The sequence below is a fragment of the Leopardus geoffroyi genome, chromosome A2 (genome assembly GCF_018350155.1).
Source record: "Leopardus geoffroyi isolate Oge1 chromosome A2, O.geoffroyi_Oge1_pat1.0, whole genome shotgun sequence".
NCBI lineage: Eukaryota > Metazoa > Chordata > Mammalia > Carnivora > Felidae > Leopardus > Leopardus geoffroyi.
The window spans coordinates 41640053-41664169 of record NC_059331.1 but is presented as its reverse complement, the minus strand read 5'-3'; the positions used below and the strand labels follow the sequence as shown (position 1 = coordinate 41664169).

Sequence of the window (24117 nt, the reverse complement as noted above, 5' to 3'; positions counted from 1 at the left end):
GCTCCATTTCTTTTTTTTTCATATACCTATTTCCTCAACTTTCTTTATTATTTCTCTAGTCACATAATTTCAACAATAACAATTTCTACGCCGAGCAATTAGTTTTGTTAACAAATACAACAGCAGGAAGCAGAAGGGCATGGTAGAGAACAGCTACTAGGCACAAGCATTCTGTTTTCTCTGGACAGCTGACAGTACCTTTTATAGAGGGATCATGTTGCCTAAGTTGAAGCCATTTGTCCTGGATAGGTACAAGGTGAGGTCTGTGAAAGGCAAAAAGAAGAGATGAAGGATCCCAGGCTTCCACTCTAGTCTTGTTGGACAGACAGATCTAAAACACAATTACCAGGGGCGCCTGGGTGGCTCAGTCGGTTAAGCCCCGTAACGTGAGTTTGAGCCCCGTATCGGGTTCTTTGCTTACATCCCAAAGCCTGGAGCCTGCTTTGGATTTTGTGTCTCCCTGTCTCACTCTGCCCCACACCTGCTCTCTCTCTCGCTCTCTCTCTCAAAAAGATAATGTATAAACATTTAAAAAATTTTAAATACAGTTACCAGAATAGTTCAAAATTACCAGAGAATGCTTCCTTCACATAGTATGAACATTTCAAACTAGACCTTGAGATACAAAAACTTAATATAAGTTTAAAGTAGAAGATGGGGCCCAAGTTTGAGAAGCAGAAATACTCAGAGTGACAGATTGTGCTCTCATGTCCAACTACCTAGGACATAGACACATACTTGACATACGTATACATATATATCTGTTGAATGAATGACTAAATATCGGGATAAGGAATGTGGGCTTTACCATCTAGGCAATGAGAAATGAATGGAGACTTTTGAGCAGATATTGAACATTGGGAGTATGTTTTATGAAGAAAGCTGAACTCAACACTATGAGTATAAGATAGATACATTGGATGAGTGAAAAGGGAGGAGACCACAGGTGAGAAGAAAAGCCCAAAAGTTTGGATGGACTTATTGTACATATAAAGTTAAAAAGATCTGGACCAAAATCAATGGAACTGGCTTCACCGCTTATGTCATCACCTTTGTCCAATTCCGTGATAAGTTTGAACCACAGCTTTTTGGAAATGCAAATAAGATGTCTTTATAATAGAGCTTTCTTGAAAATCAAATGAGATAAATTTCAAAAAAAATTTCTATTACAGAGCCTAGCAAATTCATTCATCCATTAAGTCCTTCCTATATCCATTTAGTCAATGTTGATAAAATGTATTCTTGTAACATTGGGGATGCCGAGGTATAAAAAAAAGACAGACGAACATACCGGAGTCATAGGCTTACTGTGGACAGCAGAATTTTCATCGTATTGTAGTTCCAGCAACATTAAGATGGTGGAAGCGATAGAGAAATGGGAAGAGAGAGGATAGAGTTTGCGGAGCAGTTAACATGATCAAATGGAGTGAATTGAGCCAGTGTAGGAAAGAGAAGTGGCAGATTGGATTGGAAGTGTAGGGGGCATCTGGAGCATCGGAAAATGAAATGTCACATATGAGGTGGCAATTGGGTATCCAGAAAATGCTGGAAGGACAGGGGACTAAAAGCCCATTTTGAATCACAATTTTCATAGACTCACTGGTACAGACATAGTGTTAGAAGCTTCAGACTTGATGAGGTTCTTGAAAAAAAAAAAGAAAAGCAAAATGAGAGCTATCATTTGTTGAACACTTAGAAACTTTCACACTGTAGTAAGTAACTGGCACGAGGTATCTTATTTCTTCCTCACAAATATAGCAGATATAATTGCTATTATTATCCTCAGTGTACACATGGTGAAATTGTTGATCAACAAGTGACGTGATGTGCCTCAGGTCAAACAGTGTCAGAGAAGGGATTTGTACCTGGGTTTGTCGAACTCCAGAAGACAGAAACCCAAGTTGACCGCAAGCTATAACTCGGAGGAAGCAGATGGTCAGGGTAGAGAGTGGAGGGATGTTTCAAAAAGTCAAGTATGAGGGTCCCTGGAAGATATGTTTTGTTTTCCAGGTGGGGTTATGCGTGCATGTTTAAGACCATAGAGGAGGCATGAGAGAGACTGAAATAGGGAGAGGTATAAAACCAAAGACTGAGAAGGAATAGGAAGAGTTTGCCCTTCTATAGTCTTTTTCATTTTTCACAGGACTTTCACGTCTGTGATGCTAGAGATCCTTTAAGGAAAAAAAAAAAAAAAAACCTGTGAAGTTCAAAGGGCAGATGTTGTCCTCACTTTTTTGGATGGAAATCTGGATGGCACAGAGCAATGAAGTAATACTCCTTCAGTCATGCGGATCTTGATTGTGACAGAGCAAAGACATGTTTCTCGTGTTCCTATTCCTGCATTCTTTCCCTAAGCTTCTGTGACAGAAAGTTCAGAAGTCTACAGCACAGGCACAGAGGCTTTGATTAGTTGGTAGACTTGCTATGGAGATTCCAAGAAAGGTGATGTAATGAAAAGACAGTTTAAGTCATTTTTTAAACTACTATCAGTGACCCACACAATGCCAAGAAATATGCTACTGTCCAGGGATAGTAAAGGTGAAAATGATAGTGCTCTAACCTTAGCACAGCCCCCCCAAATAGAACAGGATGAGCATATGCAAAAGTATGGGAAGTTCAGAGACAAAATGGTTGGAGATATTTTCAGGAGTTTCAAGAAAGGGTTATGTGGCTCAAGCTAGGTTTGAAGATGAATAAAAGTGTGCTATAACCATGAAGAAGTGGGAACACTATTTGCTTGACTAACTAGACCAGCATTTTGTGTTCAGGAAAAACTTAGTAGTTTGTTATTATTTCTGGGTATGTGGCTGAAAGTTGGGGGTTCCAGAGCCTTGGGGTGATAGGAGACAGAGGGAAGGTGTACTGGGAGAACCAGTGTGGATGGTCTTAGAGAGGATGTTGAGGTCTCACCCTTGACGCCAAAATTCCCAAGCTGTATTTAAAAAACAAAACTAAACAGTTCCTGAAGACATTAAGATCTTACTAAGTGCCTCCCTGTATCCCTATATCCTGAGTAGGCTTAGAAAATACTGAATACTTAGGTCTGCTTGGAAACTAACAATGCACACCTGTCTTAAAACCTCTTAAAAGGCCAGGCTCTAAATAAGAAAATCTGTTTTCAGTAGACATTTTTGGGACCCAATATGACATCCTCTTTGCCCACCTTAATTCATTTGCAGGAGGGTTGACACTCCCTTGCAGGTTCATAGTGAGCTAATGCGTGCTCAGATGAGTATGGGAGAATTCTTGCCCCCTGAGGTGGGGTGGGGGAACCCTCCATTGTTGAAGTTGGGAGCCTGTGTATAAACGCCCCAGACTCCCATCTTGCAAAATGGCAGTTCCGCAAGGCGTTCCATCAGCTTACTGGAAGCTTTTATGCAATCAAGCCCTCCTGGACTCCAGTAGCCCCTTCTCATTGTCTTCACTCCCTCCCTCCTGCCTCCTGAGACTGTCTCCCACACACACTAGATCACCTGAGGCCCTGCTTTTGCAGAAACAAAACAAAGACACCACGACCTTTGTTGAACAAGCCATTGTTTTTACATAAGGGAACATTTTTATTTTCCTAAGACACAAATGTTGCCATGGTAGAATTTTCACGTAGAGACTTCATAGTTGATTAAATGTTTTGAGAACCGGTCGAACCGGACTGATATATTAAATAAGAAAGGCAACAAAATATAAGAGGAGCCACTTTGAATTTGGGAGTTGGGATATAGAGCAAGAAGTAATGGTTATGTTGTGGACTTGCTGACACTGAAGATGGTAAGAGAGTCACTTGGCTGTGTCTTAATATTCTGATTTGGGAGATCTTCCAGAGGCTTCTGCATGTGTCGGAAAAAAGGAAGAAAACTCATGGTCATGCACTGAAACACAGGTTTTGTTTGTTTGTGTTTGTTTTTGTTTTTGTTTTTTTCTTTTCAGAGTGGAGTATGCTTTAATGAGATTTTTCAACTAAATGACGTTCTACCCTTGATAGTAGAAGCTGAATCATTGCATGAGATTCTTCTTTATTTATAACACCTGGTACCACGGAGATGAAGATGAAAACCTTAACCGAACTGCAATTTTGATTTTTATTGCCTTTCCAGATGTTTTCATTGAGTTTTGTTTTTGTTTTTGTTTTTGTTTTGTAGCTTTTGTATAGGAGTGCGCAGCTTTCTTTTACTGAAAGCTACCTGATTCTTTCAAAGACAGTCTCATCATTTACACTGTTTAGGCAGTGATTTAATTTGGTAACTACCAACCACTAAGCATTTCAACATTAAACATTAAACGTTAAAGACATTTAAAGCATTATGCATGGTACTATTACTCTGCCTATCTGTGTTCCTTCGACAATGTATTTATCACTACTGGGTAATATTTTGCGTTTTAATTGAAAAGGTAACACTTCACCTCATAGCATCAAATACAATTGAGTTACACAACTAGTAAAGTTCACTTGCAGCTTTCAGTGATAATGATTTCTTTTTTTAATTTTTTTTTTCAACGTTTATTTATTTTGGGACAGAGAGAGACAGAGTATGAACGGGGGAGGGGCAGAGAGAGAGGGAGACACAGAATAGGAAACAGGCTCCAGGCTCTGAGCCATCAGCCCAGAGCCCGACGCGGGGCTCGAACTCATGGACCGCGAGATCGTGACCTGGCTGAAGTCGGACGCTTAACTGACTGCGCCACCCAGGCGCCCCTCAGTGATAATGATTTTAATAGTTCTCACGCTCTAAGTGCAAATGATCACAAGGTGTTTGGAGGCAGAGGTCTAAATTTTTAAGTGTTAAGGCTATTTACTCAGCTGGCCAAAATTTCCGACATATTGCCACTTTTATGCTTCATTTTAATCCTCTTAGGAAGAAAATGGTTTGTTTTATTTCTCAGTCTTTTATTGGCATCTTTTTTTTTTTTTTTTTTGGTATTTATGGCATACCCAATTGCACATATGTGTACCTAATTCAACATATGGCCTTTTCCAGCATTTCCTGTAAAATGTTCTACACAGAATTCTTTGGTCAGATATGTTTAGGATGCTCAATTCCCATCTGACATTAGTAGACCTCATGAGTGTGTATTTTATATTAAGGTCTCTGACTTATTCTGTATAAAGAAACTCATTTAATTTGGCTTAACCCCGCATTTCCCTGACTTTGGTAGGAAACAAAGCCATTGTTTGACTCATTTTAAGTCACGCAGAGGTACACTTGTGCACAGTAGCCCTGCAGTTATACTCAGTGACATTTCACATTCTGCTTGCTAGGTGATTACCTGAATTAATCTACATGGAGAAAGCAACACCCACAATATACAGGAAGTGGAATCAGATTCCAAACTGAGCCCAAGATTGTCAGAAAATCAGAGTCACCCCAGTCTTTTCTGTGTATGTATCACTGGTTTCTTGTGGTCTTGTCTTCCTCTCCACAGCTTGGGGTGATCAGCCTAAAAGTAAAGTCCTTTGAGGGCCACCTGGGTGGCTCAGTCAGTTAAGCGGCCGACTTGGGCTCAAGTCATGATCTCATAGTTCGTGGAGCACCCCCCCCCCCCCGTCGGGCTCTGTGCTGACAGCCCAGGGCCTGGAGCCTGCTTCAGATTGTGTGTCTCCTCTCTGAGCCGCTCCCTTGCTTGTGCTCACTCGCTCTTGCTCTGCCTCTCTCTCTCTCAAATAAACGGTAAAAAAATTTTAAAAAGTAAAGTCCTTGAGAAGTCCATGGAAAATCTGCTCAATCTAGAATATTAACAGACAGGCATCAAGATAGTTATTTTATACTCCAGGAATGATCCAGGTGAATGGATGGGAAAGCATTCTGAATAAGGAGTGTACTTCTTTCCTGGCTCTACACATCTCCCTTTGATGCCAGCCTTGGAGATACTGGCCCCATGGTGTGCTTAGAGCTTTGGAATATCTGACTGTGGGGGGTGTGGAGGAAGAATAAAAATAAAATAAAATGAAATATGGAGAGCTGGATTTTTTTCTTTGTTTTTCTTTGTTTCTCACTCATATTTCCCCAATTTTACATGTACTCATCTGTGTGTGTGTGTGTGTGTGTGTGTGTGTGTGTGTGTGTGTGTAGTTCTATACAGTTTTATCACTTGTGTAGTTTGTGTATCTGACTACAATCAGTATCCCCGACAATGCTTTTATAACCATACCCATCTCCCTGCTCCCACCTTCCCAAACACTGGCCACCACTGATCTGTTCTCTACTTCTAGTTTTTTATTTTAATTAAAAAATAATATCTAAAGGGAATCATACAGCAGGTAACCTTTCAGGATTATTTGGAATTTTTTTTCACTCAGTATAATTCTGGAGATCCACGCAAGTTGTAAGGTGTATCAGTAGTTCATTGCTTTTTATTGCTGCATGGTAGTCCATGATATGTATCTACCAGTGTGAGTTTAACCATTGACCCATTGCAGGACATCTGGGTTATTTCCAGTTCAGGGCTATTGCTTATAAAGCTATATGAACTTTTGTGTACAGATTTTTGTGTGAAGGTATGTCTTCATTTTCTTGGGATAAATGGATGATATGGTATTTGTGTGTTTAGTTTTATATGAAACTGCCAAACTGTTTTCCAGAAAGGCTGTAACATTTTGCATTCCCACCAGCAAAGTACAAGTGATCCAGTTTCTCCACATCCTAAACCTTCAGGGTTTAGTGTCGTCACTGTTTATTAGTTTTATCCACTCAGATATGTGTGCTGTGCTGTCTTGTTGAGGTTTTACTTTATATTTCTCCTGAACATCTTTTCACATTCTTATTAGCCATCTGTGTATTCTCTTCAAGGAAGTGTCTGTTCAGGTTGTTTGCCCATTTTCTAACTGAATACTTTAGGTTTTTATTACTGAGTTTTGTGAGGACTTATTTATTCTAGGTACTATTCACTTCCTGGTCAAGTGGTTTGCAAACATTCTTCCCATTCTGTAGTTGATTTTTCATTTTCTTTACATGGGCTTTCCTAAGGCAAAAGTTTTTAATTTTGATAAAATCCAATTTATCAGTCTTCCCTTAATGATCCAGGTACTTGTCAGGTCTTTTGTTGTCAAAAACTCTTTGCTTAGTTGTAGGTCACAAAGATGTTCTCCCTATGTATTTCTCCAAATTTATATATATATATATATATATATATATATATATATAACATTTAAGTTTATGATTCATTTTGAGTTAATTTTTATATATGAGTGAAGGTTAGGTCTTTTTTTCTTTTTTTTTTCTTTTTTCTTTTTTTTTACATATAGTTGTCTAGCTGCTTTGTCGCCATGTGATTGAAAGGCTCTCCTTCCATTTAATTGCATCTGCCACTGTTAAAAATCATTTGAGCATATTTATATGAGTCTATTTCTAGCCTGTTCTCTTCCATTGACCTGTGTACCTATTTCTCTGCCAGTACCACAGTGTCTTGATCATTGTAGCTACAAAATAAACCTTAGTATTAAGTAGAGTGATTCTTCCCACTTTGTTCTCTGTGAAGACGGTGTTCGCTATTCTCAGGCCTGTGCTTTTACACGTAAAATTTTTAAAAAGCTTGCCAGTACCTTCAAAAAGTAAGAGAACAAATGTTTTAAATGTTCTGGAATTTTAATACTAATCGCATATCATTTGCAGAGTTCATACTATGTTGAGACTTCCAGTCCTTGAACACAGTATGTATGACTCTCCATTTGGTTACATTTGTTTTCTCTCAGTATCTTGTCTTTTTCAGTGTATAGATCCTTCACATGTTTTATTATCTGTATGCCTAAGGATCTAATTTTTTTTTGAATGATTGTGAATAGTTTTGTGTTTTTAATTTTGGTTTTTGCATGCTCAGTGTTTGTATGTAGAAATTGCATCCTTTGACCTATTTAACTCACTGATTTATACTGAGAGGTTTTGTTTTGTTTTTGTTTTGACAGATTACTTCTGATTTTAATTTAGACATGTCGTCTGCAAACAGGGGTGGTTTATTTCTTCATCTCCAAACTGTATACTTTTTAATTTCTTTTCCTTTCAATATTGCAGTGGTTAGAATATTAGTGGTAAGAATGGACATCCTTGTCATATTCCTGATGTTAGGGAGAAAGCATTCAGTCCTGCACCATCAAATATGATGTTAACTGTACTTCTTTTAGATGCTCTTCTATCATGTTGGTTTGTTTTTAAAGTCCAGCTAATTGGAGACTCCAAAATAATTTAAGAGTCTGCAAGAATTGGAAAGGAGACAAAAATAAAATTCTTAGATGTTTTTTAATCTACTATTTCTACTAACAAATTCTGGATTTAGTTTTTATTTATTTTGATTCCTAAGCAGAGTTGTCCTAATACAATTCTTGCCAAGAATGGACTACAGGCATCCTTGAGTTTGGGTTACACATGTAACCATCCAATAGGTATTTCAGTAATCTAAAACTTTGCAGACATTTATGCTACCTTTATCTCTGTAGTCCTTAGTGTTACCCCCAAAGGGTGGGAATCTGGCTGTATTTTGAAGGAGGTGTTCTTTTGCATCAGTGGTTTTCCTTTGTTGATTCCTCTGTCTGAACAGAATGTCCCCCTCAACACCCCCACCCTCTGCACCCCATCCTGGATTTGACTGGCTGATTGCTACTCTTTCAAGGCATCTTTTCCGTCTCTCGGTTGAATGTTTGTTCCTCTGTGTACTTACCACCAGAAGAGCAAGGTTCTTGCTGTTGGTCTCAAGGCTCTTACCACACAGGGCTCTCTTTGAAAGGAAGCCCCAGTGATTGGTATTTCAGAACCTAGCATGCAGCAGGCTGAAGTCTTAAGTGAATACTTGTTCAGTTAGTGACAGCTTCACTTTTTATCCCTACTGCTAAATGGATGTTTAACAGATTCTTTATCCCATGGGCATTTTCATATGCTCCAAAAAATTTGAGATATGTTTTAAGATACTTAATCTGGGTTGAACTTAGTACATCTTAATAGGAAGCCACAAAGTTATATTTTGTGTGCACAAACTTTAGCCAGTAAGGTTGTTAAAACTGCAGATCTCCTTCTAACTTGACTAGTTTTAAGCAATTTCCCAGGTATCTGCATTTGTAATAAGAATCGTAGGTGATAATAATGCAGGTGGTCCTGGACCACACTTTGAGTAACATAAAGTAAGAATTCAGAGGATTGTGTTTTAAAGAAAACAAAGCTTCATTGTAGTCACAGTTTGCTAGCAACAAAGCCCTGGAAAACATGTTAAAGCCAGTACAGGTATTTTTCTTTGCTATCCCTGATGTATATGCTCCACAAACTGGCTACAGATATCCAAAAAAATAATGTTCTTTGTCCACGTGTAGCATAGAGACTGTTTCAGTGCAAGGGTCTAGAGCAATGGGCTCATCTGTTGCACAGTATCAGTGCTTTAGGCAAAAGGGATTTTTACCTTTTGGGGAAAAAAGACATTATTAGTTTCCATAGAACTGGTTTATCCTTTTGTGCATATTCCAGCTAAAACCAGGGATGAATCACTTCCATGGTGTGAATTTATGTAACAGAATAAAACAAGAATTAGGTAAGAAATAAGAAATGATGGTACATACTTGGTTGCCAGAAAATCATTATTGGATATTATTTTTTCCATATATAGGCTACATTCTGATATGAAGTACTCCCCTGTTTAGTCACTGGGAAATATTTGGATGGTACAATTTGGCAGTTCCAACTCAGGTATATTTCAGGAGGCTTCATGTTTTGATTATGTTGCATTTTACTTACACATTGAAGATAATATAATGCTCTGTTGTCATATCATTTTTGTAGGGTAACTTTTGGTTAAAATAAGTCCAGATGTAAAATTTTTTCTTTTATGGTCATACATAGTGAGTTTTGCTGAATAGCTTTATTCCATGCCTATAACCTATTCCATGCCTATTAAACCTAGTAGTTTAATACTATTTTTCAGAAACATTAAAATGAAGCAAATAGACCCTCTTATTTCCTTCCGATGGGCTGATTTTAAGTGCTTAGAATATTCATAACTGCCTACAGTTTGTAGTTTTTATCCGTTTGAAGATAATTATTTTGCTTTTTACATTTTTCAAGACAAAGTTGAAATTTTCCAGGTCGTGTTCTGAAATACACATATTGCCTCACCACTTAAGCAATTTATATGAACACTTATGAGCTAGGAAATGAGTGTATTCTTTCACAAATTGACGGTGCAATTGTTCTGATACAGAAAGTGACACCATTGAGTATATTAAAAGTGGAATTCACAGTTATTGGGTTCAAAGAAACAGTAGAATTTTTTCATGCTTTTTATTTCCCCAAAAGGCTTAAGTTTTGTTCAAAATGAGCCAATAAAATTTTCTCCATTCTGTAATTTATGCTGGAGAATAAGAATCAGAATTTGTTTTCCTGGATTGTTACAGGGAGAAATTAAACAATTTTTAAACATAATCACTGGTGGTCATAATAGTATTTGCCTTGATTCCTCTATTAAAAATTTGGGGGGAAAAGTCTTTGGACAGTTATAAAAATTATTTGCATTTTTTTTCACAACTACAAATAAAAAGGAGTAGGTGGATTTAATATACTGTTATCCTTTGAATTCAACTTGCATGGTGATTTCAGGTGATGCATATCCTGTATAGAACCCTTCAAGACTTAGAACAAATAGACTTGTATCCACAGCCTGATTATTTTCAATTCTTTTTGTAAATAACAGCAATAATTGTAGGTAGGATAAAATTTGTTTAGGCTACTGATAATAAAGTATTTGGGGAGAGAAGTTCATGAATAGCTGGCTTTCATTCTAAGGTAAAGCTAAACGTCTTCATGATTTGATGAATCACTGTGGCATATGTGGATATTGGTTCATGTATATTTTTGGTTCAAGATATTTCATTTCTGTCTTTGAGTCATATTTTCTAATTACTTAATTCTAATACCTGATTTGTCCTTTGGGGTATCCTAGGCCATCTGACACTGTTAAAACACCACAGGATTAGTGAGTTTATATTTTTATTGTATTGCTGGATTTCAAAGAAGCATTAATAAATCAAAACCCCCAATATTCCTTTTCAAAGAAAATGTTCTCCTCTTGAGATTCCTGACAAAGGGTTTTATCGTGCAAAAGAAAGGTTTGGCTCTGTGTTAACATTTTAATTTGTATTGTTCTTTCTGAAATTCCTTTCTGTTTTGTTTTCACAATAGATCTTGAAAATTTTAAAACCAAAATGAGAAGTACAGTGTCTGTGCGTGAAGGCCAGGGAGTCGTCCTGCTCTGTGGCCCGCCGCCACACTCCGGAGGTGAGAAGTGATCTGTTTGTTTTTTTATATTCATTGACTAAGTTTCAGTGCAAGACCAACAGCATATGTACTGTTATTGCTTCCCTAAATTACCCTGAGAAAATTGATAGCCCAAGTATTGTATTCTGTTAGCTGAGTTGGAATATAAGAAACTATACAAAAGATAGTCCATCCCGAGAAGTTTATAAACATAATTTATTTCAACAAGGAGTGCTGTAAAGGGAAGTGAGATCAAGTTTGTTTCAATTACCTAATGGTGCTGAACAGTGCTTCTACACCATATCATTTGTTATTTCGTTCTAGAACATGACCTACATTAGAGTCTTTATGGTTTCCCCCTTCTCTCTCTCCCTACCTCTCTCTCTCCCCCTCTTCCTGTGTCTCTCTCTCTGTGTCTCATACACACACTTCAACATGATTAATATATGACATTGGGCCTCATATATCATGTGATATATGTGTGTATGTATATATATATATATATATATCAAAATAATATGTGTATGCGTATTCACGTCATTTTCGTTGGGGCGTTGGAGTGGCACGTTTTATGCTACATTGCTATAAATTGAAATACTGCTAAAAACTCAGAGTGAAAATGAACTTCAGTACATTTGAAAATAATTTAATAAACATTGCTCCCTAGCAAGAGCCTGGAGTGTTGGTTTTATTTTGCTCTTGTGCTCACTATTGCAAACTTGGTCACTTACAGGAATAGAGAGGGCATTATTAATGTATAAATCACTGTTCTTGAAGACACAAACAATTCTGTTCTTGAGAGGATGGGAATTACTGAGAGCTAAACAGGTTAGAGAGAATCTTTCTGGCCAAAGGCGAAACTGAGAAGTCTTCTTCTCATCGTGGTGAAGTTTATTCAAATGAAAATATGTTGGACTTTATTTGTTTTGTGACATACAAACCAAAGTCCTTTTCCCCCAGTGACTTGCCAGTTTTAATCATCAAACCCTCAGTCCAATGAAACAAACATTTGCCATCATCACTCTCTGATCACTTGAAATGTATGAGCCAGCTGGAGGGCTTGATTAGCACACATGATTGCCATGATGTTGGGGGAATGGTTTACATCGGGCTCCCCAAAGTACTTGAGTAGTATATATTTTCTGGAATCTTGAAGTTACAGAGGAATTTTAACTTTGAAGGGAAACAGAGTCTCTTGAATGCAAATAAGAGTAACCGAGCTCAAACCCACTTGAACCAAATAGGGAATTTACTGACCCACATCACTGGGATGATAAGTTGGCTTCTAGTAGAACTGTGTGGTTGTCACAGAGATGCACCGCCTGGAAAGACTTACTGCCTCACTGTGCATGGTGGAGTCAGTGGATAGCCTCTAACTCTCAACTCCCTTTCAATCTCCTCAACTATAGAGTCACTTGCCCATAATCTACCCCCTGTCTTGAGAGCCCACATCTGGTGACTCATCAGGGAAGGATTGAAGGGTCAGCTTTTTTTCTGCCCAACATTTTGGTGGGCAGTCTTCCAGAGCCTGCTGCTAAGATGTACGGGGCATTGTTGGGCCACATCACACTTGGACTTCTTTCTCTTCCCAGTCCTGTTCCTGCTTCCTTCCTTTTATAAGCTTTGATCATTGATAAAAATATCCCAGACTCTATCTCAATGTCTCCTCCCTGGGAACCTAGTCTCCCAGTCTGCTGGAGCCACAGGTTCAGCCAGTTTCATGAACAAGTGTCCTTTCTTTGGATATCATGGCCCTGCTTCCCTCAACGTTGATACTATGTAATGTAGACTCCTTGTGGTGGCAAAGGTGGTCTCTTTTAACTCCAAGCTGTTGTGGTCCTTAATGCTAGCGATCCTAATGAAGCAGACAACCTGTTGTTCAATGGCTCTTGATTTTAACCCGATTAACCTTATTTAAGAGATTATTCCTGCAGCAGAGGGTCAGGGTCAGCTGTGTCTACTGAGAAGCACTTGTATGAAAGAGATGCATTTTCTAAAAGAAGAGAAGGGTTTTGTTAGGAAAAAAGCAAGGCAATGTATTAGAAACAATGGCCAGAAGTACACCTACCAAGGAAGTATCAAAATAAATTTATTTTTTAAAATGAATATAAAAAACAACTGGAGAATCTTGTCTGTGAGGAGCTTTGGAAATGTTGTCCTGACTTAAGATCCTGACTGAGTGATAACAAAGGAGGGACCTTTCGGTTGACTAACCTGTTGCATGAGACATGCTACAGAAGATGAATTCTTTTCTAATATCATGCACTTGGGGAACTATTGGTGACTTCATGTATTTCTCTTTTTATGTTTGAAGCACATGGGTTGGGGTAACTGTGAAAGTCAAGTAGGCTTGTAGATGAAGAAGGAAAGAAATTTCCCCGGAGAGGCCACGTTAGCCCTCAAGAGCCTAGACCATGCATAGAATTGTAAAGAACTGAACAGAAGCATACCTTCTTTAGTGCTAGATTGTACAGGAAAATGATGAGGGCTACAGTGTCAGAATTAGATGCTGAAAAAAGGATTCTCATTGATCCAAGTCTGCCTAATGCTAAGATACTCAACAATTTACATTCACTGCCCTGACACATTGGCTGGTGAACTCCTTGAAGACAGAGTCCAAGTTGCTGTTTGTTCTGCACCCAGGTGCCCAAGGGAAGGCAACCTTCTTTAGCACATGTGAAAATAATTTAATACATACTTGCTAAGCCACAAAAGGCTGGTTGATAACAAGTAGACAGTAAATATTGGTTGAACAAATGACCACATTCATGGAATGAATAAAGGAATCCTTTTTAAAGATTTGGTCAGTCGTAAATGGTTTTTTGAAAAATCACGAGTAACTTTGTTTCTAGAGGTATAAGCATCTAACAACCAATATGCCCTGGGTGCCACCCAGACCGGTGCAGGCACTGACAAATGAGAGTGAACTCCAGCCAGAACAGCTGATAATCAGTTATTTTTCCTATCGCCTATTGATTCAGGGAGTTTTATTCAGTGGAAAGTGTGAGGCAGGGCATAAAACAACTGAAGCTACGACACCAGGGTTTATCAGAACATGTGATATGTGGCATTCATGGCCCATTCTGTGACTCTACAGGACACGCACTTGCCCTTCTCTGTCTTACCACCCTGCTCTACCTTCATTCACTTCCCCTTTTTTCATTTTTTCTTGGTCCCTTCTCCATGGCCAGAAATGTTTAATTGTGTTGTCATTTTCTAATTACTAAAGACACCGTCGTACTTACTCATCCACCATATTCCCTACCTGAGGAATACCCTGACATAGTAGGCTCAGAATGGCAAATAATAATCGTAATAGTAAAAACAACAGACATAGTCACAGCAACTCTGTTCACGGAGTGCTACTTAGATGCTAAACAGTGTGGTGGCTCTTTGTGGAAATCATCTGCCAGGAGATTCCTTTGATTAAAAGTATGAAGAGGAATTGGATGAGTGACAATCTAAGGTAGAGTCAGAAACTTCAGTCCTGGAGATGCCAGGAGGCTCAGCTCTCACCCAGCCAATACCTGAATGCCTTCAGCCCAAACTTCTTGTTTATAAATATTTTTAATGTTTATTTTTTTGAGAGGGAGAGAGAGACAGAACCCGAGTGGGGGAGAGGCAGAGAGAGGGAGACAGAACTCGAAGCAGGCTCCCAGGCTCCCAGCTCTGAGCTGTCAGCACAGAGCCCAGTGTGGGGCTTGAACTCACAAACCACAAGATCATGACCTGAGCCGAAGTCGGACGCTTAACCAACTGGGCCACTCAGGCGCCCCCCCCCCCCCGCCCCAACCTTCTTGTTTATAAATGACAGATGAGGCAGGAGGCCAGAAAGTAAGCTTCAGCCCTGAGTCTCCCAGCTGTTGTTTAGGGCTACAGTTTGGGAGTTTGAAAAGTGTGTCTCTGAGAGGAAGCAGTCTACCTAAAATCATAGAACTCTGAGGAAGTAGAATGGCTGGCTCCTGGCCGGGCCTCTTTCTATTCTGGCACAACCTAAAGCAACCCCCAGTTGCCATTGTCTACATGATGGTGGTACAAAGGCACAGAGTCCTCAGTGAAAGTGTCACTATCCTAAGCCAAGGGCTTCTGACATTTCATACCAGATGCAGCAGAGTTAATGGCTCTGTTTTAATATTCAAGGCCATTATTTATGTGAGCACAACAGATCAGCAATGCCAAAGTCTCCTGAGCAGAAATCTCTCCAGAGTTCAACCAAATGCCCAACTGAGGTATGTTCCAGTCCAGTACTTCTGAGACTTTGCTTGCAAATGAATCAACTGGGGACTTGATAAAATGCAGATTCTGATTCACTGTGTCTGGTTTGAGACCTGAGATTCTGCATTTTTAATAAGCTCTCTTCTGAAGCTGATGCTACTGGTCCTTGGGCCACACTCTGAATAGCAACACCCTACCCTGTCTGTTCCATTAGGTGGAGTCCCTGAGGATTTCCTGTTACCTACTTCTGCCCTCACTCCTTCCCTTTTCCCTACCCAGTTTCTTGGCCCAAACACTGGAATAGGTTTGTAACTTCAGAACCAAAATATTACCTCCCTGCTGAGGACATCACTTTTTTTTTTTTTTTTAATTTTTTTTCCATTCAAGCCTAGAGTCTTTCTCAAGATGCTCTTTACTCAGATTTATTCCCTTGTTTTGTGGCCTTCCTGGTCTCAAACAGATTTATATGTAATGTCTCATAAACTTGTTTTTATGGGGTGCCTGGATGGCTCAGGTTGAACATCTGACTCTTTTTTGTTTAATGTTTATTTCTTTTTGAGGGGGGGGGGAAGGGGAAGACAGAGAGGGAGACAGAGGATCTGGAGCAGGCTCTGTGCTGAGAGCAGAGAACCTAATGCTCATGAACAGTAAGATCATGAGCTGAGCTGAAATCAAGAGTCAGATGCTTAACTGACTGAGCCACCCAGGCACCCCAAGATTCAGACTCTTGATTTCAGTTCAAGTCATGATCTCCCAGTGAGGAGATCAAGCTCCATGTCAAACTCTGTGCCGACAGCATGTATTCTGCTTGGGATTCTCTCTCTCCCTCGCTCTGCCCCTCCCCCACTCACATTCTGTCTTTCTCTCTGAGAATCAGTCAATCAATCAGTCAATCAATAAGTAACCCAACTAACAAACAAACAATAAAAACTGTTTAAAAATACTCTTTTTTCCTAAGTCCTAGGGGTTAGGGCACTGTCCTTTTTAATGAAGGTCCCAGAGTCCCGAGCATAAGAAGCAGTCATGGTTTTCTGTCTTGACTTCTAACCTCCCAGGTGTGATGTGAAAGGCCAGCCTAACCTCGAACTTGACTTTAGTTTAGATCTAAGAATTCATCGAGAACCTCACACCAAGAACAGATTTCAGACTTTAAATTACATGATATGACGTACTTTAGGTGTTGACGGGATCCATCATCCATTGGGTGTACTAGTTTCTGCAAAACCCTTCTGGGAATGCCTCAGATCTCTGAGTGTGATGATGCTTTTCCTCTTTGGATCACAATAAGATGAACATAACAAGGCTCAAGGAGATGTCGGTGAGAGTGTGCTGTGCATTTTTAAATCATCGACAGATGCAGTGTGCAGCTTTATCTTTTCCCACACTGCTTTGTGCCTTCTTCTTCCACGGGGACACTTCAGGAGTCTAAAGTGCCCTACACTGGAAAGGCCTTCCTCATTTCGTCCTGTGGAGGTCATAGAGGTCTTTTGTTTGGGTTTCAGTTGTGTTTTTCCCATAGCCAGCAATGTGATCTGTAAAGGTACTGCACAGCTGTTTATTGAAGGTCGCAGTAGCTGTTGTTACCTTTTTTTTTTTTTTTTTTTTTTTTAATTTCTGGCTTCTATTTCTTCTGTTACTGGCCCAAGTAAAATAATGGTAAAATCTCTTCTCTTGTCAATAAATTTTTTTTGTCTTTTGTTTATTTGGGATAAAAATCAGAAATACTCTTCCAAAATAGGCTAGGGAATTAAACATGGAAAGAGCCAAAATCAGGGTACCAAAGCTTGGAAACTACATATATTATTTATATTCCCTTAATTCACCAATGCAGATAATTTATAAGAAAGTGGCGGCAACCTGAGGCTGCTTTGCTTAAGAGCAGTCGCCATTTATTTGATGCCAATAAGAAGGAAAAACTGTTTCATGGTAGGTGACAATTAGAACTTTCTCTTAGGAGTCCATAAAACTCCTAAGTGACACAGGTCACTGTCACTTGAGAGGAGTCTTCTACTCATTCTGTGACATTTTCTGACACTTCCTATTCATTGGCTTCTCTACAGAAAAATCTAGTACCTCTCCAAGGCAAGAGGAATTAGCATCCCCTTGGAAATTAGTTGGAAAACTAGGAATTGACAAGTCAGAAATAAGAGACTGGGCATGGATTATCTATAGCTTAATTATCAATCTAGTTACCAACAGTGTGAAAATTAGCTGGGAATTAGTGTAATTACCATGCCATTACTGGTATCACTACAAAATCATTAGAAATTCAAATGCACCAGAAAAATTACCCTATTATAAATAAGGTTACAAGACTAGTTCATGGGCACATCATGATAAATATTAATGAAGCGGGAATTTATAGGCTGATCAGGTTCTTGCATGCATGCATGTTAATAAAGAGTTGATTTTTGTCCGAAGATGGCCGATGATATTTATTCTGAGTGGAGAATAGGTTGTAGTCTTCCGCCGTGTTTGGTGTCTGATCCAGCTTCCCATGCCTTTGTTGCGTGCATGCTCTTCTTGAAATGATAGCCCCAGACACTGCCATCCACTTACAACAACACAGCCTTTGGGATGTTCAGAGGACAATGTGAGATGCCAAACAGCAGGTAGTGAAATGAAGTGACTTGATGCTAAAAATTACTTTGAAAATCCTGGTGTGACAGAGGTGAGAACTGTGAGCAACATAACCAGATGGCATGGGATTTACACCCTCTGTATCAACATCTTTGGTTGTTTTTTATTTATTTATTTTTTTCTTTTCCTTCCTTTCCCCAAGACTGAAAAACAGAAGTCATCTCAGGTAGCTGAGATGGGGCAGGCCTGAGGAAAAAGTGCCAAGTAGGAGTTTTCTGGAAAGATGTGTCCCATGGCTAGACCCTTCATTAAGGTGCCAAAACATATCACCTGGTGTGTTTTGATGTGATTAACTCAAAAAGAATAATTTCTGCAAATAATCTGCAACCTTAACACCATTTTATCTTGGGCAGTCATTTTTCCTTCAGCTACACTTTTGTTTATGTACATGGACTTCTTGGTTTCCATCACATTTGCATCACTGGTCCCTGGGAAATGTTGCTCTGAGAATTCAAAGGTGTCCCTTTCCCTAAAGCTGAAAAAGTTGCATCTTCGCAGGCATTTATACCATCACAAGTTGTGAGATCAAGGTGAAGCAGGTGCACGGGTGGCTTACTAAGGAATAGGGATCTGTCCCATAGAATATCATTCTGAATTTACTGCTTCTAACTCGGGAGAGGGGTAGGTTAGCATGTCATGGCAAAAAGTTGGAGAGTCCACCTGTAGACTCAATGAATAATATATCAAATTGTAAAACTGATTTTTAATATGTGTCAATTCTGATGTGACTTGACATTTAGAGGAGTCCAAAATATTAACAAATTCATAGTAGTATTCAGACAAGTATGTTCTGAATCCACTGACACACAAACTTCAGCTGCTATTATATGGATGAGGCAAAATATTTTGATCTCTGCAGAGAGGATATGTTTTAGAGAATAGTCTTAATTGCTGAGCATCCATTTTGTAGTTGGAAATGGAGATGAACACTCATGTTTCTCTGAAGTACGTGGATGTAGAATCTGAGAATTCACTGAGTCTGCCTATTATCCGTTTATTCTTTTTTCCATCCATACATCCATCCATATGTCCATCCATCTATCCATCCATCCATCTGTCCATCTATACATCCATCCATACATCCATCCATCTGTCCATACATACATACATATGTACATACATACATACATCCGTCCATCCATGCATGTACCCATCCATTTTATTCATCCATTGATTTCCTCATGCATCCATCAAATATCTGTTGATGTGTAGAAGGCATTTTATGTCTTATAATGCTATTTTACTATAATAAATATGGCCATTTACCTGACAAATCTTAATATTAAGTAGAGAAAAAAACTGAGAGCATTGTTGATAAACTGGATAGGAATGTATTCAAACCAATATTAGTTGAGGCTTACCCCAAACCACTCTCCAAGTGAAAAGCCTGAAATTATGTAAGAAATAGAAAGATAAATAGGAGTCCTCTTGCCCTCAGGACCTGTCCCACAGGACCTGGTCCCAAAAGAAGTGAGAAAAGTGGGTTTGCTGATGACTGGTTATGCCTGAAATAACAATAATAGTTATAGTTGCCATTTTTCAACCAGACACTGGGTTTATTGCTCATAACATCAAGGAAGGGGATAGTTCTCATATTCTGTATTGACAAGCTGAAGCTGAAAGGAGTTAGCTGATTTGTCCAAGGCTGCCCAACAGTGGATTTGGGCTTCAGACCTAGATCTATTGCTTTTTTTTCTTTTTAATGTTTATTTATTTTTGAAGGAGAGAACATGACCGGGAGAGAGGCAGAGAGAGGGGGGTATCTAGGATCCGAAGCGGGCTCTGCGCTGACTGCAAAGAGCCAAATGTGAGATCAGGACATGAGCTGAAGTCAGATGCTCAACCAACTGAGCCACCAAGGAGCCCCGATCTGTTGGTTTTTGAAAGATTTTCCTATGTTCATAACAATTACAGGCTTCAGGGGTTTTTTTGTTTGTTTTGTACTTTTGTTTTTTGTTTTGATTTACATATTATCTGCCTTCTGTGATGGTGTTCTTCAAAACCTTTTGATATATGCAGTGATATACTTAAAATGTTTATAAACACCTCCTCTCTCTCTGTCTCACTGTCTCCCCACCCGCCTCAGACATACTTAGGAGGCATAGTGGGTACAAGCCAGGCATCTAAGAGCTAGATTGCTTGAGTTCCAGTTCTAACTCTTACTACAAACTTTGGGCATGTTGCCTAACCTCTGAATATGTTTATTATCTGTAAACAGGGAATAATCACAGAACTTATCTTTATAGGGAGGTTGTGAGAATTTAAGAAGATAATGTATGTGACTTGTTTGAAATGTCTGATTTATTTTTTAAACAAAAATATGCTATAGTCCTAATAGTTTGCATTTATGGAAAAATATAAAAATTAAATAAAAGTAAATCTATAAAGAGGGTTTATTGTGTTTTTTCCCTGTACTCCAGAGGCTTATCTTGCCTGGCATATTTGTACCCCACTTTGGAGAACATTGTTCCAGAAAATGTTTGGGTTTCCCTCCGAGTTGGTTAATCTGTGGTTAGGGATGAAGGACTTGGCTGTTTCTTGTTTAACAGCACAGTGACACTTAGAAATAGCAAAATGGGGATGTCTTTGAGATGCTTATCCTGTACAAGCATCAGTGACTGCCTCTCCCCTGGGACTTACCCCCCCCCCCCCATCCCAACCATGGCCTCCACAGGCTGCACCTACCTATAGTATGTTCCAGCATTGGCTCATTGGCCCAGAGAAGGAACCTGACCAAGCTGGGCCAATCAGATGCTCTCTTCTGGAAACTTGGTATTTGACGCGACAGGAAAGAATTCTGAATTTTAAAGTTTGAGGCAGACTATTTCAATTAAGTAGGCTAGGCAGCCAAGAAAGCTGATGCACGTGAAGCAGAGATGTAGCCCTGTGAGGGATTAGGAGACCAGGGGCCGAGAGTAAAGACTAAGGACCCCTTAGCCACAGGCTCTCCAGCCTGCCTTCCTTTGCAGCTGCTTTCTTGACCTGGGGTGCTATGCACCAACCTTAGTACAGGGACATGTATACTGCATTCCCACTCTGGTGGTCTTCTGTTTCTTACAACCAAAGGCTCACAGCTAATTCAAGGGACATTACTGTAAAGCCCATACTAGTCCTGGGGTAGGGGAATGACACTGATACAAGGCTAATAAGTAATTTAAAATAAAAAATAAAGAGGGCTGCCTGGGTGGCTCAGTCGGTTAAGCTTCCGACCCTTGGTTTCAGCTCAGGTCATGACCTCACGGTTCATGAGTTCCAGCCCTGCGTCGAGCTCTGCACTGACAGCATGGAGCTTGCTTGGGATTTCTCTCTGCCTCCCTGCCCCTCCCTGGCTTGCTCTTTCTCTCTCAAAAAATAAACAAACATTTAAAAAATAAAAAATGAAAAATAAAATAAAATAAAAAATAAAGAAACAGGGGTGTCTGCGTAACTCAGTCAGTTAAGCGTCAAGACTCTTGGTTTCAGCTCAGGTCGTGATCTCATGGTTTGTGGGTTCAGTCCACACATCCGGCTCTGCACAGACAGTTGGGAGCTTGCTTGGGATTCTCTCTCTCCCCCTCTCTCTGCCCCTCCCCCACTCACATGCACTCTCTCTCAATAAATAAATAAGCATTTAAAAAAATAATAAATAGAAACTACATGTTTCAACAAATGTCCTTGGGCTGTTCCAGCATCCTTTTATGATTGAAGTCAGCAGTGAACATACCACAATGTCCCTGGAAGGAGGCAAGGACGTAGAAAACAATTTGAAAAAACTATGCATTCATTGTTACTTACATTTGCGGTCTCTGAGTGAATTTCCCCAAATTCTCAGGGATGCTACTGACCATTTCCACATAGATTTTATCACAGCAGCATGGCTTCATGCTTCTCCTTCCCATTTCATTCTCAGATCCTCTAAATGGTCTTCCCTAGTACAATGAGAAAATCACTTTTTCCTACTTTAAAGGCTGCAGTTTTCCTCACTCTGATGCCATCCACCCACAGACAGAAGTCAGAAGGAGCCTTAAGCCCATCAAGAAAATTACATGCATAAGCTGGGAGTTTAAATCCGCTGTTACAGTGGTAGTGCTTCAACAAGAACTTATTTAAAAATTACAGAGCTCTGACTGATGTTGTCTGCTTTAAGTAAACATAAGGTTGTTAATTTAGTGCAAGTCAAGGATGGTAAAGGCTTTGTTTCCTAACATTGTAAGCAGAAATTGAGGATGATCATTAGTTGGTACTTTTTATCATTAAAAACAAAACAAACATCATAGTAGCACTGGGTAAGAGTTAAGAAGTAATCTGTGCACTGGCAAGAGAGAGAGCTAAACATTGGTTGCTTTGCCATGCAAATGCATTTATATGGACTTAGTGTTTTAATTAAGATTACAAGACCTATGGTAACAAACCTGAAAAGGTATTAGCACAAGCCAAAATGTACCTCTTGCTTAGATATGGTCCAAATTAAGCTCTCTGGCTCCATCCGTTTATGCCCATTCATTACAATGTCTGACATCCATGGTCACTGCCTTTATCTCCCTCAAGGTGTCAGAAAGAAAAGGGTGAAAGAAGCCACTTGTGTGCTTTTTGTGGAGTAGGTCCGTATGGCACACGTTACCTATGTGCACATTCTATTGACTGATCTCCAGTCACATGGTCACACTAAGAGCAAAGGAGGTAAGACTGTGTAGTCCTGTCTATGCCAGAGAAGAAATGAGAACAGGTTGGAAGCATGGCTAGGCCATCTCTGCCATACTTAGGTAGATCTGTGCTTTTGAAAATATGCACATGAGGACCTGAGACATCAGATAGAATCTCATGTCTTAAAGAATTGTTTGGGAACTCTAGTGGCTATGTGAGAAATTTTTATTTGGAGGACTTGTTTAAAATCTTCATTCCACGGGGTGCCTGGGTAGCTAAGTTGGTTAAGCATCTGCCTTTGGCTCAGGTCATGATCTCGCAGTTTGTGAGTTCAGGTCCTGCGTGGTGCTCTGTGCTGACAGCTCAGAGCCTGGAGCCTGCTTCAATTCTGTGCCTCCTCCTCTCTCTGCTCCTCCCTAGCTTGTGCTGTCTCTCTCTCTCTCTCAAAAATAAATAAACATAAAAAATTTAAAAAATGTTCATTCTGTGATCTCAATGACTAAATAATGTGGGGTCTTTCTTGGGAATCTGCACCCTTTATAAATGACTCAGGGAATTTCTTTTAAGTTTTTTTTTTTAATTTATTTTGAGAGAGAATTAGTTGGGAAAGGGCAGAGAGAGAGAGAGAGAGAGAGAGAGAGAGAGAGAGAGAGACTTCCAAGCAGGCTCCACGCTGTCGCCACAGAGCGACAGCTCAGAACTCAAACTCAGGAACCACAAGATCATGACCTGAGCTGAAATCAAGTGTTGGGTGCTTAACCAACTGAGCTACCCAGGTGCCCCAGAGAATTTTTGATTCAGACGGTCTTTGAGCAACATTTTGAGACACGTTATCATCAAGTCATACACATTTAAATGTGTTAAGGGAATATTTCAAGGAATGGAAGAATGTCATGATGGGAGAAGTGTAAGCATTGTAGTATTTTAGTGGTTGCAATTTATTATTAAGGACAATTTAGATTCTGAAAGGGAAATGGAATTCTTGGCTTGTATAAAACATTAGTGTTCATTTATTTATAAACTAGGCAGTTCTTAGCTAAGTTTTTTCTTCATTCACATTAGCTGCCTTAGAGAGCATAGTTGTTGGTATGCCATGTATAACTGAACATCCACCTTCCCAGGTGTGGGAAAGTTGTTTAGCGCCCAGTCAACTGTTCTTGTTGATAGTCACGTGAACTGAGCACCACTCCTGGCATTGGTTAAGATCGCTTAGCCTTTGATCCTCATGGGTACTTCTTGGCATCTCACCCTGAGTAGTTTGGGTCTGTTTATCTTTGTTATGTGGAGGCATGTGTGTGTGTGTGTGTGTGTGTGTGTGTGTGTGTGTGTGTGTGTTTCATGTCAAGGGGAGTGTACCTGTCTAGCATAAAACCCAGATTGATCATGTAGGGAAGGAATTTCAAAATTGATCAGTTTCTCT

The 24117-nt window shown here is 39.6% G+C and overlaps 1 protein-coding gene across 3 annotated transcripts in view; it reads left to right on the top strand.

Annotated features, from left to right (window-relative positions):
* Window positions 1-24117, top strand: part of CNTN3 (contactin 3) — a 348839-nt gene that overhangs the window by 185229 nt on the left and 139493 nt on the right. For all 3 annotated transcript variants that reach the window (XM_045493570.1, XM_045493569.1, XM_045493568.1), the window contains exon 5: window positions 11145-11240. In XM_045493570.1, coding sequence (XP_045349526.1) covers window positions 11145-11240 — 96 coding nt within the window. The remainder of the gene's footprint in view (window positions 1-11144; window positions 11241-24117) is intronic.